At 28.4% G+C, this 18,241-nt stretch overlaps 1 protein-coding gene and 1 pseudogene across 1 annotated transcript; one reads left to right on the top strand and one right to left on the bottom strand.

The window, feature by feature from the left end:
* The first annotated feature begins 1,817 nt into the window (after nt 1-1,817).
* LOC136217718 (ethylene-responsive transcription factor ERF071) lies at nt 1,818-2,962 on the top strand. The gene is made up of 2 exons (XM_066004360.1): nt 1,818-2,099; nt 2,171-2,962. The coding sequence occupies exons 1-2, from the start codon at nt 1,925-1,927 to the stop codon at nt 2,839-2,841; spliced, it is 846 nt and encodes a 281-aa protein (XP_065860432.1). The 5' UTR covers nt 1,818-1,924; the 3' UTR covers nt 2,842-2,962.
* A 5,996-nt stretch (nt 2,963-8,958) lies between these two features.
* On the bottom strand, nt 8,959-15,184 carry LOC136216823 (protein TIC 214-like; annotated as a pseudogene).
* Between the last annotated feature and the right edge of the window lie 3,057 nt (nt 15,185-18,241).

The following is an 18,241-nucleotide window of genomic DNA, read 5'->3' as shown; positions in this document are numbered from 1 at the left end:
TGTTGCATTTGCTACAGCTTTGTATTAGAAGCTCAGTTGTTGCATTTGCTACAGCTTTGTATTCGCTTTCTATCGAAGATCGTTCGATGTTAGATGTTTCCTTTTTATTAAAAGATATCAAATTATTTTTACAATGCTTTGTGTCCACCTCAACCAATCTGCTCCCCGACCACCTCACTACCAGTTCATTGACGAACACTCACAATCTAATATCCGACAACCTCACATATAATGCTTCGGCGCAGTCCACCGAAAGAGGAACTAATTGATGAGGTATGTGGACTGAACCTAACAAATAAGGTAAAGGTTTTGGCCTTTACAAGACCCACACTAAAAAGCTTTTACATATATATAAAGGGTAACCTATTGGGAAGAGGTGTTATCACAAATTATCTCTCTATTCTTTGATTTGTCTAATTTGGGTGTCGGAATGTTTTTAGGAATCAATACCAATACATGAGGAGTTTGCAATCGAAAGGCAGTCCATAAAGTCTCACATCTCAATTAATAACTATTAATGTATGTTTCATTTAATCAATTATTAATTATTAAATTAGAAATTCAATAGTGCATATTTTAAAAAGAAAAAAGAAATTCATTGCATATATAACAAACATCATATAAAATATATATTATATAATATATATTCAAATTAAAATACTAAATTATTATAAAATTCATTATTTAAAATATACTAAATAATACTAATAGTATTACTTTTCAGCATTGTTTGAATATTATAAATAAAATTATGTAAAACTTAATTAAACATATATGAAAATTAATTAGTGATAGAATGTTAAATTTGCTACGATGCTATATGGTGGGACTTTTTTCTGATTTTTTTATTCTAGCTTTCTTTGGGACAATTTTAACGGTCGAGTCTTGTATCGGTTTACTTAGTTTATGGGTTGTTTCTTTCTCTCTATTGACTTTTTGTGATCTTTTCTATTTTTTAATATATTCGGGTTTGTGTTTAGGATGCCTGAATCTTCTTCCTTTATACCCCCACTAAAAAAAAGGTAATTAATTTATTAGTCCCTATATTTTGACAAAACACACTGTTTAGTCCCTGTATTTTCAAAAACACATGGTAAGGTTCCTAACCTTTTTCTCAGTGAACTGTTTAGTCATTCCGTCTTTTTGTTAGATTTTTTACCGTTTATGACTTCGGAAATGACTAAATTACACTTTATTATTTACCTTCAAACTTTAGAAGAGGAAATCCAATTTAGAAGAAGAAGTTATTTGTATGAAGAACAAGAAAAAGAACAGACCCAATACTTACAAATTTGAACGATTAAGGAGAAAATCAAGAAGAAGAACACTCAAAATTGATTTCAGATGCATTAGAGTTTAAAGGAAATGAAAATAAAGGAAAAGAAGAACGCAAATCCAAATTGACTAACAAAATCTTCATGAGAGTCTAACGGCATGGACTAAACAGTTCACTGAGAAAAACGTTAGGGACTAAACAGTTCATCGAAAAAAAGATTAGAGACTTTATCATGTGGTTTTGAAAATACAAGAACTAAACAGTATGTTTTGTCAAAATATACGGACTAATAAATTAATTACCAACAAAAAATATTCTAGCTTATCCTTATCCTTATCCTTATCCTTATAGGTGAAGACTAAAGTTTAATTAATCAAAGCTTTGTTATCCAGGCAAGTGACCAAAGAGACAAGAAGACGCGATATATGGTAGTACAATTATACAAAGTCAGGCGTACCCGACGAAACTTCCAGAGCCCCAACTTGTACTCCTGGAACCCACTCCCGCGCGCCCCATATATATGCCCACTTCTAAACATCTTTTCACTCATTCTTTTTTCTTTGACCCATTTTATTCCACACCTAGTCTTATTTGCCTTTTCAATTCTTCTTTTCTTTACCCCAGTTAACATACTCTGGTTAACTAAATATGTGTGGCGGTGCCATTCTAGCCGATCTTATACCGCGCAACCGTGGCCGCGGCGTCTCCGCTTCTGACCTCTGGCCTAACTCATCCTTCTCTAAATTCAGCCTCCTCGAATTCTGCCCGGGCTCATTCGGTGATCACGACTCTTTCAACCTTAAAAACTCCCACCCTGCTTCAGGTAACCATTTTTTTTTCTTTGAACTTAGTCGTTAGACAGATGGATTTTGACTGAGGAATTTATACAAACAGGTGGTGAGCAAGAGGAAAAGCCGCACATTAAAAGGCAGAGGAAGAACTTGTACAGAGGGATAAGGCAACGCCCCTGGGGTAAATGGGCAGCTGAGATTCGTGATCCAAGGAAAGGAATCCGTGTTTGGCTTGGCACCTTCAACACCGCTGAGGAAGCTGCTCGTGCCTATGACAGAGCGGCGCGTGAAATTCGTGGTAAGAAAGCCAAAGTGAATTTTCCTAACGACGATTTCACTTCCAAAAATCACTCGAACTCGCCTGCTCGTCGAAATGCCAATCCCTCTCTATACCAACCTTTTACTTGTAATTTCAATGATCGCCCAAAAAGTTATGATCTGAACCAAATAGGACCAAACGCTTCTACTGATCCAATAATCGTTTCCGGGGAGGTAAAAGTGAAACGGGAAGAGGAGAGGGTGGAGGTGGAAGAGGTGAATCGCGGCGAGGTTGTGGTGATAGACTTGGAATCGGAGTCGCAGCAGGATGAGGTGATGAAATTGTCGGAAGAGCTAATGGCGTACGAGAATGTGATGAAATTCTATGAGATTCCTTATATGGATGGACAATCTACAGCACCTAATAACAATGCCCAGGAAAGTGTAGTTTGCAATCTCTGGAATTTTGATGATGATGATGGTGTTCCTGTTCCAGTCACTTCTTCGGCTATGTAACAACCACGGCAGAATTTTGAATTTGTTGGGAATTTGTAAATACGGGAAAATTGTTGTTTTTTTGTTTGTTTAATTTTTCTGCCAGAAATTCTTATGTAAAAAGTTCTTTCTGTTTTATTAATGCTCGAAAGTGTAATTTTTGTGTTGAAATATTTAGCATTTTCTGAAACAAGCAAAGCCTACAATCCAATTTAAATTTAGAGTTATTTAATAAAATTGTGCAATTAAAAGTTTCAATCTCTAATAATAGAAATTGACACAAATGATTGTGATTTTTAATCTAAAAAAATTGAACATGTGACACTCAACGTACTTTTGATAAACATTATGATTGAACTTATATTGGCTTGTTTGGAAATTAGTTGTTAGTAGTTGTTAGCTGATTACATAAGTTGTTAGTTAATTACATTAGCTGATTTGACTAGATGATTGTGTAGATCTGTTTAGTAAAAATTAGTTGATTGATAATAGCGGTTTGTGCAAAAAGATGAATAAGGGCATTAATTTTGGCGCAGGAGAAGAGGGGGTCTATTTATTAGAGTTAAAGAAGTCCATTAATTTTAATATTGCAAAACGCTAATTGAAAAAGCTCCTTTTAATAGCTTTTTCTAAATTAGCGTTTTCATCCCAAAACTCTCTCACAAACCTCTTTCCACCAAACACTCCAATTAGCGGTTTCAGTGATCAAACTTCTAAAATTGGTCAAAACCGCTCTTTTTATCCCAAAACGCTCTTTACCAAACAGGGCCATTATTTGATAAATGCTAAGATTAAATAATTTTGTACGTGAAAATTAAGAAATTGTTTATTTCAATTAACTGTTTATTAATGTTTGTTATTAATTGATTATTTATTGGGATAAGGTACCAAAATAGGCCTAAAGTAGGTTTTTGGAGAAGTACCAATTTAGGTTCAATGTTCAAAATAGCATCAAATAGGCTTAACGTTTACAATATAATATCAATTTAGGCTTAACGTTTACAATATAGCATCAATTTAGGTCTCACGTACAAAATAGCATCAATACAGCCTTAACGTTTACAAAATAATACGAATTTAACCCTAACGTTTACAAAATATATCCAATTTAAGCTAAACATCACAATTAAATTAACCATATTATATTCCTTTCCTATTAACTTTATATGTTATCTTTTTATTTAGTTTTATTTTCTTATTTATTATAATACAATTAATTAGTTTTCTTACCCGTTAAAACCTTATATTTGTTTTTTATCAACCATTCCATGACTCCTAAATCTCATGGCTCATGTAATATATGCAAACAAACACCTTCTTTCTAAATAATTTAAAGCTATTTTGACATTTTATCCTTAAAATTAAATAATTCATCTTATTTTGAAAAAAGAATTACAAAAATAGTTTTTGTATAAATAAAGTAGGTATTGATATTTAAGTAGTATAGTTGATAGAAAAGAAATAGCATGCAATGAACAAGACTTGAGTTTTTAATACTCATAATTGACCTAAATAATAAAGAGAACAAGTTGATTAAAAATTTTAGAACAGATTTTTGGATTCCATTGAAATTTATTGTTTAGTATTTTTATATTACTGTAGTATGAATGTCATCCTCACCCTCTAAGGATCCAAATTCCAATTTTGTGGAAATTTATTTTAATAAAATTACATAGGCTACTATTACTTTGTCCCAAAACAAAGTAAGCTTTGTCACACCGTTGATTTACAAAATTTAAAATCTCAGCCATTGATGGATTTCACGAAATTTAAACCGGCTACTTGCTTAATCTACCTATTAGATGGTTTTCTAATTAACAATTACAATATTATTATTTTTGAAAAAGCTGCAATACTTTTCTTCTTTCTATTTGGAATTCTTTCCAATTTTTTTTTTCTAATTGCCAATATTATTTTTTTTTTCTTAATCTGCTAACATTTTACATAAAATTTAATTTTATTTACACAAAGACTTTAGCAAACAAAAAATCAGTAATTTCGTGAAAAATCGGATTTCACGTAAAACATTTAAACTTTACGTAAATCATCTATTTCTAGACATAATCAACGTAAAGTTTGACTTAATTTACATAAAATTATTAATTTTTTTTAAAACATTACCTTTGCAATAAAATCGAGTTTTACGTAAAACTTTTGATTTTTACGTAAATCCTTTATTTTTAGATATAATTTACGTAAAGTTTTATTTTATACAAAAACCATTAGCTTTGCAAAAGTTTTAAGTAAAACCTTTTAAATTTATGTAAATCTTCTTTTTTTAGACATAATTTACGTAAAATTTGACTTAATTTACGTAAAATTTGACTTAATTTAGACATGTTGGGCCGTTCCGCTAATCGACTGAGCAGGTGAGTTCACGGCCTTAATCATTACTGTCTCCCTTATATGAGGTTTACGTAAAACCTTTGAACTTTACGTAAATCTTTTATTTTTAGACATAATTTACGTAAGGTTTGACTAAATTTACGTAACCTTGTCATTTTAGGAGAAAAAATCCACAAACCTTGTGAAAATTAGAGTTTTACGTAAAACCTTTGAACTTTACGTAAAAATTTTATTTTTAGAAATAATTTACGTATAGTTTGACCAAATTTACGTAACTTTTTTATTTTACGATAAAAAAATTCATAAACCTTGTGAAAATAGAGTTTTACGTAAAACGTATGAATTTTACGTAAATCTTTTATTTTTAGACATAATTTACGTAAGGTTTGACTAAATTTACGTAACCTTTTTACTTTAGGAGAAAAATCCACAAATATTATGAAAATTAGAGTTTTACGTAAAACCTTTGAACTTTACGTAAATATTTTATTTTTAGAAATAATTTACGTATAGTTTGACTAATTACGTAACCTTTTTATTTTAGGAGAAAAAAATTCACAAACCTTGTGAAAATAGAGTTTTACGTAAAACCTATGAATTTTACGTAAATCTTTTATTTTTAGATATAATTTACATAAGGTTTGACTAAATTTACGTAACCTTGTCATTTTAGGAGAAAAAATCCACAAACCTTTTGAAAATTAGAGTTTTACGTAAAACCTTTGAACTTTACGTAAATATTTTATTTTTAGATATAATTTACGTATAGTTTGACTAAATTTACGTAACCTTCTTTATTTTACGATAAAAAAATTCATAAACCTTGTGAAAATAGAGTTTTACGTAAAACCTATGAATTTTACTTAAATCTTTTATTTTTAGACATAATTTACGTAAAGTTTGACTAAATTTACGTAACCCTTTTACTTTAGGAGAAAAATCCACAAATATTGTGAAAATTAGAGTTTTACATAAAACCTTTGAACTTTTCATAAATATTTTATTTTTAGATATAATTTACGTATAGTTTGACTAATTACGTAACCTTTTTATTTTAAGAGAAAAAAATTCACAAAGGTTGTGAAAATAGAGTTTTACAAAAAACCTATGAATTTTACGTAAATCTTTTATTTTTAGATATAATTTACATAAGGTTTGACTAAATTTACGTAACCTTATCATTTTAGGAGAAAAAATCCACAAACCTTGTGAAAATTAGAGTTTTACGTAAAACCTTTGAACTTTACGTAAATATTTTATTTTTAGATATAATTTACGTATAGTTTGACTAAATTTCGTAACCTTTTTTATTTTAGGAGAAAAAAATTCATAAACCTTGTGAAAATAGAGTTTTACGTAAAACCTATGAATTTTACGTAAATCTTTTATTTTTAAACATAATTTTCATAAAGTTTGACTAAATTTACGTAACCTTGTTATTTTAGGAAAAAATCCACAAACATTATGAAAATTAGAGTTTTACGTAAAACTTTTGAACTTTATGTAAATATTTTATTTTTAGATATAATTTACGTATAGTTTGACTAAATTTACGTAACTTTTTATTTTAGGAGAAAAAAATTCACAAACCTTGTGAAAATAGAGTGTTACGTAAAACCTATGAATTTTACGTAAATCTCTTATTTTTAGATATAATTTACGTAAGATTTGACTAAATTTGCGTAACCCTTTTACTTTAGAAGAAAAAATCCACAAACATTGTGAAAATTAGAGTTTTACGTAAAACCTTTGAACTTTACGTAAATATTATATTTTTAGATATAATTTACGTATAGTTTGACTAAATTTATGTAACCTTTTTTATTTTAGGAGAAAAAAATTCACAAACCTTGTGAAAATAGAGTTTTACGTAAAACCTATGAAGTTTACGAAAATCTTTTATTTTTAGACATAATTTACGCAAGGTTTGACTAAATTTACGTAACCTTGTTATTTTAGGAGAAAAAATCCACAAACATTGTGAAAATTAGAGTTTTACGTAAAACCTTTGAACTTTACGTAAATAATTTATTTTTAGATATAATTTACGTATAGCTTGACTAAATTTACGTAACCTTTTTATTTTAGGATAAAAAAATTCACAAACCTTGTGAAAATAGAGTTTTACGTAAAACCTATGATTTTTACGTAAATCATTTATTTTTAGACATGATTTATGTAATGTTTGACTAAATTTACGTAACCTTGTCATTTTAGGAGAAAAAATCCACAAACATTGTGAAAATTAGAGTTTTACGTAAAACCTTTGAACTTTACGTAAATATTTTATTTTTAGATATAATTTACGTATAGTTTGGCTAAATTTACGTAACTTTTTATTTTAGGAGAAAAAAATTCACAAACCTTGTGAAAATAGAGTTTTACGTAAAACCTATAAATTTTACGTAAATCTCTTATTTTTAGACATAATTTACATAAGATTTGACTAAATTTACGTGACCCTTTTACTTTAGAAGAAAAAAATCCATAAACATTGTGAAAATTAGAGTTTTACGTAAAACCTTTGAATTTTACGCAAATATTTTATTTTTTGATATAATTTACGTATCGTTTGACTAAATTTATGTAACCTTTTTTATTTTAGGAGAAAAAAATTCACAAACCTTGTGAAAATAGAGTTTTACGTAAAACCTATGAAGTTTACGCAAATCTTTTATTTTTAGACATAATTTACGCAAGGTTTGACTAAATTTACGTAACCTTGTTATTTTAGGAGAAAAAATCCACAAACATTGTAAAAATTAGAGTTTTACGTAAAACCTTTGAACTTTACGTAAATAATTTATTTTTAGATATAATTTACGTATAGTTTGACTAAATTTACGTAACCTTTTTATTTTAGGATAAAAAGTTCACAAACCTTGTGAAAATAGATTTTTACGTAAAACCTATGAATTTTACGTAAATCATTTATTTTTAGACATAATTTACGTCGCAGGTCCAAGCCATAACAAATGCGAAGCTATACGACTTAATTCCAACATAATTACTCTGATATAGCCAGCTCTTTTTGGCACTTGAATATTTCCTAACAATTCTGGACCATTTACTGTTATTGCTTCTGTGAACATAGTAGCCAAATAATCCCACCGTGTTACATAGGGCAAATATTGTATAATTGTTCGATTTTCCGCAATTTTTTCCATTCCTCTGTGTAAATAACCTAATATTGGTTCACAGTCAATAACATCCTCACCATCTAGAGTAACAATGAGTCGAAGAACACCGTGCATTGATGGGTGGTGGGGACCCATATTGACTATCATAAGGTCTTTTCGTTTAGCTGGTATATTCATAGGGGTTTCCTCGATCCATTTCACGAGTTACTGAAAACAAAAAGAAGTTCATCTCAAGATCTAATAAATCAAATAATTCATAATTCAACAAAACTCTTCAAATTAAGAAATTAACGAGTTTTTAACTTCCTTTTAACTTCCGAATATCCAACCGACTAATTAATTCTTTATAACGTACTCTATTTTTCTTTTCTAAATAAGCCAACAGTCGTTGGCGTTTTCCTAAAATTTTCCGCAAACCTCTTTGAGATAAGTAGTCTTTTCTATGCAATTCCAAATGTGAAGTAAGTCTTCGTATCTTATTAGTGAAACTTACTATTTGAAATTCAACAGATCCCTTGTTTTCGTCTTTTTCTTTTTGTGAAATCACTGAAATGAATGAATTTTTTACCATAAAAAAGGACCCCCCCTTTTTTTTTAGTTTTAAGTTTAAGATATTTTTTTATTGATCAGTAATAATAAGAAATGTATTCTATATAATAAATAATAATGTCAGTTCATTTTAATTTGGTATACACAAAAATATTTACTTTGGTAGTAATTCAAAATTCTATTTGACCAAATTTGTAATTAATCAACCCAATGTGGTCTATTTCTTCGCTTACAAAGAAGAAAAAAATTCTACCTAAAAAAAAAGTAAAAAAAAAAAAATGCCATTGATTCATTTCTAGATCTAATTGATACATGATTGAATTCTATGTACCAGAATGAAATATGGAGTGTAAAAGAATAAGGCGTCTATCTCCTTCTTTTCATATACTAGACCAAATATGCTAGGATATATATATGAAAAAATAACCCTTACTAAAATTTCAAGCGCGGATATATATATATCCTTACCATACTGAACCTACTTCCATTATTAGTATCGAACCAATAGCGATTCATACAAGCTAAATCCTCTAATCGAAAATTGGGCCACAGAAAAAATTGCAATTTAATTAGTTTTTTTTTTTCTCTCTAAAAATGTTTTCTTTTATCCAAAATGGGACTGCCTTTTTTTATGTTATTCCCATTGACAATTTCTGTATTTATATGAATATCGTTTTCAATTTGTAAATTGAAAGAAATTCGAATTCTTAATTCTCTACGACGTTTAGGGGATAAAATAGTTTCAGGAACAAGTAAATCATAATCATTTTTTTCTCTATTTCCAATTATATTGTGATGTCTTTCAATAGATTCGGTAAAATTATTTTTATCAACATAGATTTTTTCTCTATATTTTTTATTAATTTGTTCGTTGTTCTTATGAATTAATAAGATACCCACCATTTGATACAAAATAAATTGTCCATCAGGTTTTACCGACAGACGGACAGGTTCGATAATCAATATTCTCTTTTTCATCAATTCTGTAAGAGTTACATCTTTCTGAACCATCATAATATTCAGATTTATTTCTTGCCTTTGAATAGAAGATATAATAATTTCTCGGGGATTTGTCAGTCTAAGCAGGAAAGAATATGCTTTGATATTATCAATTATTTTTTGATTTAAAGAACCAGTCCATCTTAATTGAAAACATAAATACTCTTTTAGGAAGAAATCAAGCTCTACTTCTGTATGACTTTTGTTTTGCTTTTTATTTATATATTTTTTCATATCGAATCCCATATAATCTTCTTCAATATCTTTTTCTTCATTTGTGAAAACTGCTCCAAAGTCCATTTGGTCGTCAGATTCTTTTTCTTCGTGATTTCGATTCTCTAATTCAATAATTTTTTTTTCATTCGATGGTATAGATATAAAAAGGTCGCCTCTTTTATTCCCATTAATTTTCTTATTTTTACTAATATTTTCATTTCTATGAAAATTTAAAAGAAGAAATTGAATGGGTATTGTCCATGGTTTTCTCTTATATGTGTTGTAAAGTATCACAAATTTTCGAAAGAACCAAAGTTCAAAATTCGATATGAGACTCGTTTTTATTTCTTCATTCATTCCCATCCAATCAAAAAAAGGGGGGGTTTTATTGGATGAATTTATTTCTTGATCTTGGTAAATTGTAAGAAAAGCAATTTTTTTCTTATCAATTTTATCAATTATTTGATATTTATCAGTTGTAGTCTTAGTCTTTTTTTTATCGTTGCTTCCGGTGGTATCGATCCAAGACTCAATATCGACCCTCTTTCTAAGACAAAAATTGATAATTCGCCAATCAAAATATTTTCTATCTGGGCTTTTCTCTATATCGATAATATCATCTTCCGCTAGATAATTATTGATAGGAATAACTTCTAAGATGTCAAATAATTTTCTTGTATTTGTGTTGGAATTATAAAGAATCTCTTCTTGAGTAGTTGGTGAGTCGGAAATAAAGAAGTCCGTCTTTTTTTCATAATTAATAGATTTATATGATAAAAGATTATATCTAGAGTGTTTTTTAAAATTCTCTTTTTGATTCGCAAATAAGTCTGCCTCAAAATCCTTTTTTTTTTCATAATGAATTAATTGGTCTTGTTCATGTAAATTCCATTTGCTTAATTTTTTCTTTTCAACCATATGGTGGTGAGAGATTCCATTTCGCCATTTTTGTGGTATTAATCTAGACCATCTAAGCTGAGATAAATCGTATTTATATTGATAATGACTTCTTAACCAATTTTTCCATTGATTGATTAAAGAAAAAGACTTTCGAAAATTTTTTTCTTTTAATTCCGGATTAAATAATCCTTGGGCTCTAAAATAATCTTTTATTTCCTTCTTAAGAAAAAGGTTATGGTATCGAAAGATCGATCTTAACTTATATAAGTTAAGAATTTGGGTTTGTGATAATTTGTAAAATACATACGCTTGTGATAAGAAAGCTATGTCACAAAAAATCTGTGAATTATTATTAATAACAGCAATATCTCTTGACTTTTTTATAATCGAAATAAAGTGAAATTTTTTTTGATTTGTTTTTTCAATTTTTTTTTGATTTGATTCATTATTGGAAATGTATTTAGTAATAATCTTTTTTATTGATTCAAGAAAAAGCTGTGCATTGAGCCTTGGAATATTAATGATACCTAAAAAGATATCTATGTATATTTTTTCAATCCAAAATTTTAGAAAAAAGTAAAATTTACGCGCTAATCGAGCATTTTTTTTTTTTAATATGTGTGAAATATTGGTTAATGATTTTAATTTTTTAGCATTATAACTTTTTGTTCTTTTGTTAGGACTAATATTTACTTCTGAGGTTCTAATTTTGTTTTCCTTTTCTTTTGTAATTTTTTCTATTTGATTTCGAATTATCTTTCTTCTAGCAGAAAGATCTTTCATTTTTTGTTCTATCAGTGAATAATTTGTACAGGGTATAGGTCGAGTTGGGGTGGAAAATTTAGAAACCGTTCGATTATTGTTATTGATTATCGAATCTTTTTTTTTTTACTTTCATTTAATTCATCTACTTCTCTAAATTCCGATAAAAACTTTTTATTTCTTTTTGATTTTGAAAGTTTCTTTATTATTTCTTGTCTAAAAAAAATGTTTTTGATGACCCAGTGTTTTTTTTCTTTTGATAAATTTTGAAATAATTTTATTCTTTCTTCTAAAATTGTTATAACTCGAAAACCCTTTTTTTTCATCTTTATAATTTTTTTTTCAAGTTTTTTAAAGATGGGTTTAAAAAGTGAAAGCCGTTTTCGGGGAGAACCAAAAGGAAGTTCCGCTTCCATTCCCCAAACTGTTAAAAAACAAAAATCCCTTTCTTCTACTTTCTTTTTTTTTTTACTTTTATGAGGGAATTTTACTTTCGATCTGTGCCAAGGTTTTAAACGAAAAGGAAATAGGATCTTTATTTGAATCCCACCTGTTAACCAATTTTTAGGAAATTCTTTTTCTGATAATTGAACTCCATTATAGGTACATTTAACATGCATTTCTCTACCCCAATCCTTTACATCGTCGGACCATTCGGGAGTTTGAAAAAATAATATACGAATGATATTTTTAGTTAGTATTAATGAGGGTAAGATAATATATTTTCTAAGACTTGATTGGGTTACTAAAACACAACCTCTTAGTACTTGCGCAAGAAAAATCCTATCCCAGGTTTCCGCTATTTTTATTCGTGCTTTGTCCTCTCTTTTGTTATCTTTTCTTTTGGTCTCTTCTTTTTTCTTACTTTCTTTTATTTTTTTCTCTAGATAAGTATAATTCGAAAATCTAAATTCTGTGTTTTTACACATACAATTTATAAACATTTTTTTCATCAATTCAGAAATATCAATATCAAAAGTAAAAAAAAGAGATTTTTTGATTCTGTCCAAAAAAACAGGAGAATGCACATTTGCTTGAAACAGTTCAAAAATAGTTATTTTACGTCGTTGGGCTCGCATGGAGCCTTTTATTATGCCTCGACGAAAGTCCGATTGTTGGGAATAACGTATGAAAGTCACTTGGTCTATGTATATTGGGTCAGAATTCCTTGTATCCTTGATGTTATTGTAAGTATCATTATTTTTTTTATTATCATTAAAAATAATTATATTATCACTAAACATCTTTAGAAGTTTGGCTTTTCGTGACCGAATTTCATGATCGTCCGCCAGGTTTTCGGCATCATGTTTGCCCTCTTGTTGTTCCAAATCGTCAATTAATTTGTATGACCATCGAGGAACTTGTTTACTTATTTCTTTTAGTCCAGTCGAAAATTTTCTACTTGTTTTCTTTTTTGGATTCGCTATAACTGTATCAAATAAAAATTTTCGAATTTTTATTTGATTTTCTAAATCCATTTTTTCTTCATTGTCATCTGGGAAAAAAGGGAGTCCCTTAAAATTGAAACTTGATTTTGATTTTCCGCCAAATTCATTAATTAAGTTTAATAAATAAGCAATTTCTCTTAAAAATGATTCAGGATTACTATTAAATAGATCCGTTTTTGCTTCAAATTCTTGATAATTAGTAATAAGAAGAATAAGATGAATTTTATTTATCAAAAACCTTTCTCTAAAAAATGTTCGGAAAGTTTTATTTAGGATTGAGGATGAAAAAAACTGCATTTTTCCACGGTAGGATCTGTTCAAAAAGGGATCGTATGTTTTAGGTAAGTACTGGTCTTTATCTTTAGTTTTTTTATTACACAATCTAGTCCTTTTTTCCAGTGTTTTCGAAACAAGATATCCTTTATCCAGAGCTTGGACTCTTTTTGTAAATTCATTACTTAGATTTTTTTTTTTTTGTTCATTTTTGGAATTCCAATGATTATCCAATTCATCAGAGGAAAATTTTTGTGTTATGAACAGAGACATCTTTCTTTGTATCAGTTCAAAAAAAGTTGACAAACTGGGTGGATACATAAAAGATATTCTTTCTTTGCCATCACTTAGACATGTATAAAAAAAATATTGTCCCATTTCTCTTCTTAAAGCATTCGCAAACTGATGATTTTTTATATATCGAAATGGACGATTCCAACGTTTAGAATCAAAAAGAATAGTTACAAGAGGTTTTTCAACCCATAACAGATCTTTATTTTTTTTTTCTATCAATATTTCTAACTTCGAATTTTCTTGATTCCCATCCAGATAAAAAGTTTCATAAAGTGGTCTATTTTTATAGCATGTCTCTTTAAAGTGAAAATTGAATTCATCCTTTGTTTTTTCCTTTCCATTCACTTGGATCTCTTCCGTTTCGTCGATTTTGTCCGGATCCTCCTTTTCTTCCGAAAAAAGGGAAGAAGAAGGATCTTCTTCGGTGGATCCCTCTTGTTCCTGTTTAGCCCCCCCCTTCGTTTCGGAAGTTGTTTCTACATCTGTTTCTTCCTCGCTTTCTTCCGTTTCTGAGGTTTCTTTCAGTTTCTTAGTAAAAATGGGTGACGGTGTTCTGCCTAAAGAGTAGAGACAGGTAATAAATAAGAGAATACTAAAGATTCGAGCCATAGAATTTCTCAATTCTGACACAAGGTACTTATTAGATCGAAAAAGTACATTAGATCTAATAGAAGTATTTTGCTGTATCCAGACTAATATCAATCCAACCCATTTCATGAATAAAATGTGACCAATTAACCAACCAACAAAACTACTTGTTACAAATAACATCTTGTTGTTGCATCGAAACATATAAATGTTGACTAATCTGACTAACATTGAACTTGGTAAAATGAAATGGTTGAATAATTGAAAAATGAGATTATTCAGGAATACAAATTGAATGCTAAGATTACGCATTGAATTTCTGGTAGTAGATCCATAATCAAAAAAGTGTTTGTGATTGTTCCAGAAGAAATGAAACAAAAGATAGGGTAGAGCTAGGACAGTTATTGTATGCTTTTTCTTTCATTTTTATATTTCTTTTTGGACTCCGAAAAAAATCTGTCGATATTTCTGATTTGATCTTCTTGCTCCTAGTTATTTTATAGGAATAAATCACTATTCCCTTCCTCCATAGAAAAGTTTATTCGAAGTCATAAGATAAGACATAGAAAAGACTTTTTTTAATATCTTTCTTTGATTCCGGAACACAAGATCAATTTATATTAATATTTAATTTATACCTACTAGAAGATTTTGATTTCTATATAATAAATACTAAGCCTAATATAAAATTTATATATAATAATATTGATATATCTATCAGATCATGACTTCATGTACCAAATATTTTCATATCAATACATACAATATCTTTTCCGACAATGTAATCTAGAATAGATGTGAGAAAAAGACTTTCATCTTAAAATACTTTACATTTTAAAATACTTTCATTTAAAGTTTTCTATTTTAATATTGTATTGAATTTAATAATATTGAATTTAATAATAGGAAACTTCACTCTCTTTACTTCTTTTCTGACAGATAGACAGATAGAGTAAATAGAACAAATATTCGAAGTGTCTTGACTTGCGAAATATTCTGGAGTGTTAGTTTTATCGGAATCGGAAAGAAAAAGAAATAGAATAAAACTGGGCAAAAGGAAATATAAGAAAGATGACGAGAAAGAATAAAGTATAAAATATAGGATACTATAACAGTTTAATGCACATATAAGAATACGTAAAAATACTGATTTTTAGAAATCTCATGAACAAGATCGAAGAATAAGATTTATTTGATAGAATGAGAGAAGTAAGTCTGAGGATCAACTAGTAATCAGAGGGGGATCACTTGTTCCTCGAACAGTTCTTTCAAAAAAAAAATTCATGGTTCGTATGGTTATTAAGACTCTAAGAAGGAATAACCGAATGGAATTCATTAAGTCGGTTTATGGACAGATAAATAATTTTTTTCTTCGAAACCCCTTAGAAATTCGAAGGGCAGTGTACGAAAAATCAAATCATACCTGAATGATAGAAGCTTCAAAGACCCTAAAAATGCTATGAGGTGCTCGGAAATGGTTGAAATAGTTGAATAGGAGGATCACTATGACTATAGCCCTTGGTAAATTTACCAAAGACGAAAATGATTTATTTGATATTATGGATGACTGGTTACGGAGGGACCGTTTCGTTTTTGTAGGTTGGTCCGGTCTATTGCTCTTTCCTTGTGCCTATTTCGCCTTAGGGGGTTGGTTCACAGGTACAACCTTTGTAACCTCATGGTATACCCATGGATTGGCCAGTTCTTATTTGGAAGGCTGCAACTTCTTAACCGCCGCAGTTTCTACGCCTGCTAATAGTTTAGCACATTCTTTGTTATTACTATGGGGTCCTGAAGCCCAAGGCGATTTTACTCGTTGGTGTCAATTAGGCGGTTTGTGGACTTTTGTTGCTCTCCACGGCGCTTTCGGACTAATAGGTTTTATGTTACGTCAATTTGAACTTGCTCGATCCGTGCAATTGCGACCTTATAATGCGATGTTTGACTAAATTTACGTAACCTTGTCATTTTAGGAGAAAAAATCCACAAACATTGTGAAAATTAGAGTTTTACGTAAAACCTTTGAACTTTACGTAAATATTTTATTTTTAGATATAATTTACGTATAGTTTGACTAAATTTACGTATCCTTTTTATTTTAGGAGAAAAAAATTCACAAACCTTGTGAAAATAGAGTTTTACGTAAAATCTATGAATTTTACGTAAATCGTTTATTTTTAGACATAATTTACGTAAGGTTTGACTAAATTTACGTAACCCTTTTACTTTAGAATAAAAAAATCCACAAACATTGTGAAAATTAGAGTTTTACGTAAAACCTTTGAACTTTACGTAAATATTTTATTTTTAGATATAATTTACGTATAGTTTGACTAAATTTACGTAACCTTTTTATTTTAGGAGAAAAATATTCACAAACCTTGTGAAAATAGAGTTTTACGTAAAATCTATGAATTTTACGTAAATCTTTTATTTGTAGACATAATTTACATAAGGTTTGACTAAATTTACGTAACCTTATTATTTTATGAGAAAAAATCCACAAACCTTGTGAAAATTAGAGTTTTACGTAAAACCTTTGCGTAAATATTTTATTTTTAGATATAATTTACGTATAGTTTTGCTAAATTTAGGTAACCTTTTTTATTTTAGGAAAATTCACAAACCTTGTGAAAATAGAGTTTTACGTAAATTTTTTATTTTATCAGTCCATATGTTAAATATCTAACATATTGTTGAGTTCTCGTATTTTAATAATATATTGTTTACTTCTTATTTTTTATTTTGATCAATAGTTTTGTCACTTAAATTTTTAAATTATTGAACAGATTAATCCCTCTACAAGGGACTAAACTGTTGAATTGAGCTAAAATTAAGGACTGAATAGTGTATTATTAACATATAATGATTAAATAGTGATTAGATTAAAATATAGGGACTCATATATTATTTACCTTGTAATTAATAATCTTTAAAATTTCCATAATTAAATATTACCTGTTATAGCAGGTTACCATTTTTATTAATTTTAATTAACCTTATTTTTATTAACACATGTCAAATTACTATTGGATATTAAAACAAAGTATGAATACTTTTTATTCTAACACAGTAACAATAGAATTTACCATTCTATTAATACTTATACTTAATAATCTTAATTATAATACAAATTAAAAGTATTATACATAATATGTATGTTCAGTTAAATATTGAAATATTGAAATTATTTTTTATTAATTTAATATTTTAATTTATATTTACAATATAAAATGAAATTCTCGCGGAGATTCTCGTAATCCTTTCCCAATTTATTATGATATGAGGATAGGAATTCTCGAAATATTGAGGAACTTCTTCATCCCATCGGCTTTACAAGTTTAATGGTTTTGAGACAAATTGCATTTATGGGCATTGAATTTTACCGCTATTAACTCCAAAATATAATATAAAAATTATTTAATTTTACACATTCTAATATTATGGTCATTTATGATAATAAATAACTTCAAAATGATCGTTGATGATCTCAAAATAAAAAAAATGCAATATATTTACTATGAAATCAAATTTTTTATTTTTTTAAAGTCGCTATTTTCTGATATTTCTCTTTTTAAACATTCATTTTCTCTCTTTTAATCAAACAATAACTAAATAGTTTGAAAACCAAAAAGTTGAAGAATTAAAGTTGTTTATAATATTATTTCTATCAGTTTTATAATGGAGGGTTAATTGATATTAAAGTGGTCAAGCTAAAAATTAGGGTAAATTACATACATGGTGTATAATATTTGCCTTATTTCATAATTTGGTATACAACCTTCAATGTTGTACATAAAATTGTAAAAAATCTTTTGATGACTTTCCACTAAAGTGTACAGCCGGTAACTGTGATCGGTCAACGTGCTATGTCAGCAATTTGACCTTTCTAAAAGTCAAAAATTG

This window comes from Euphorbia lathyris, chromosome 2 (genome assembly GCF_963576675.1).
Source record: "Euphorbia lathyris chromosome 2, ddEupLath1.1, whole genome shotgun sequence".
In the NCBI taxonomy this organism is placed as follows: Eukaryota; Viridiplantae; Streptophyta; class Magnoliopsida; order Malpighiales; family Euphorbiaceae; genus Euphorbia; species Euphorbia lathyris.
The sequence above is the reverse complement of the archived record's forward strand: the minus strand, read 5'-3'. Positions and strand labels throughout refer to the sequence as shown.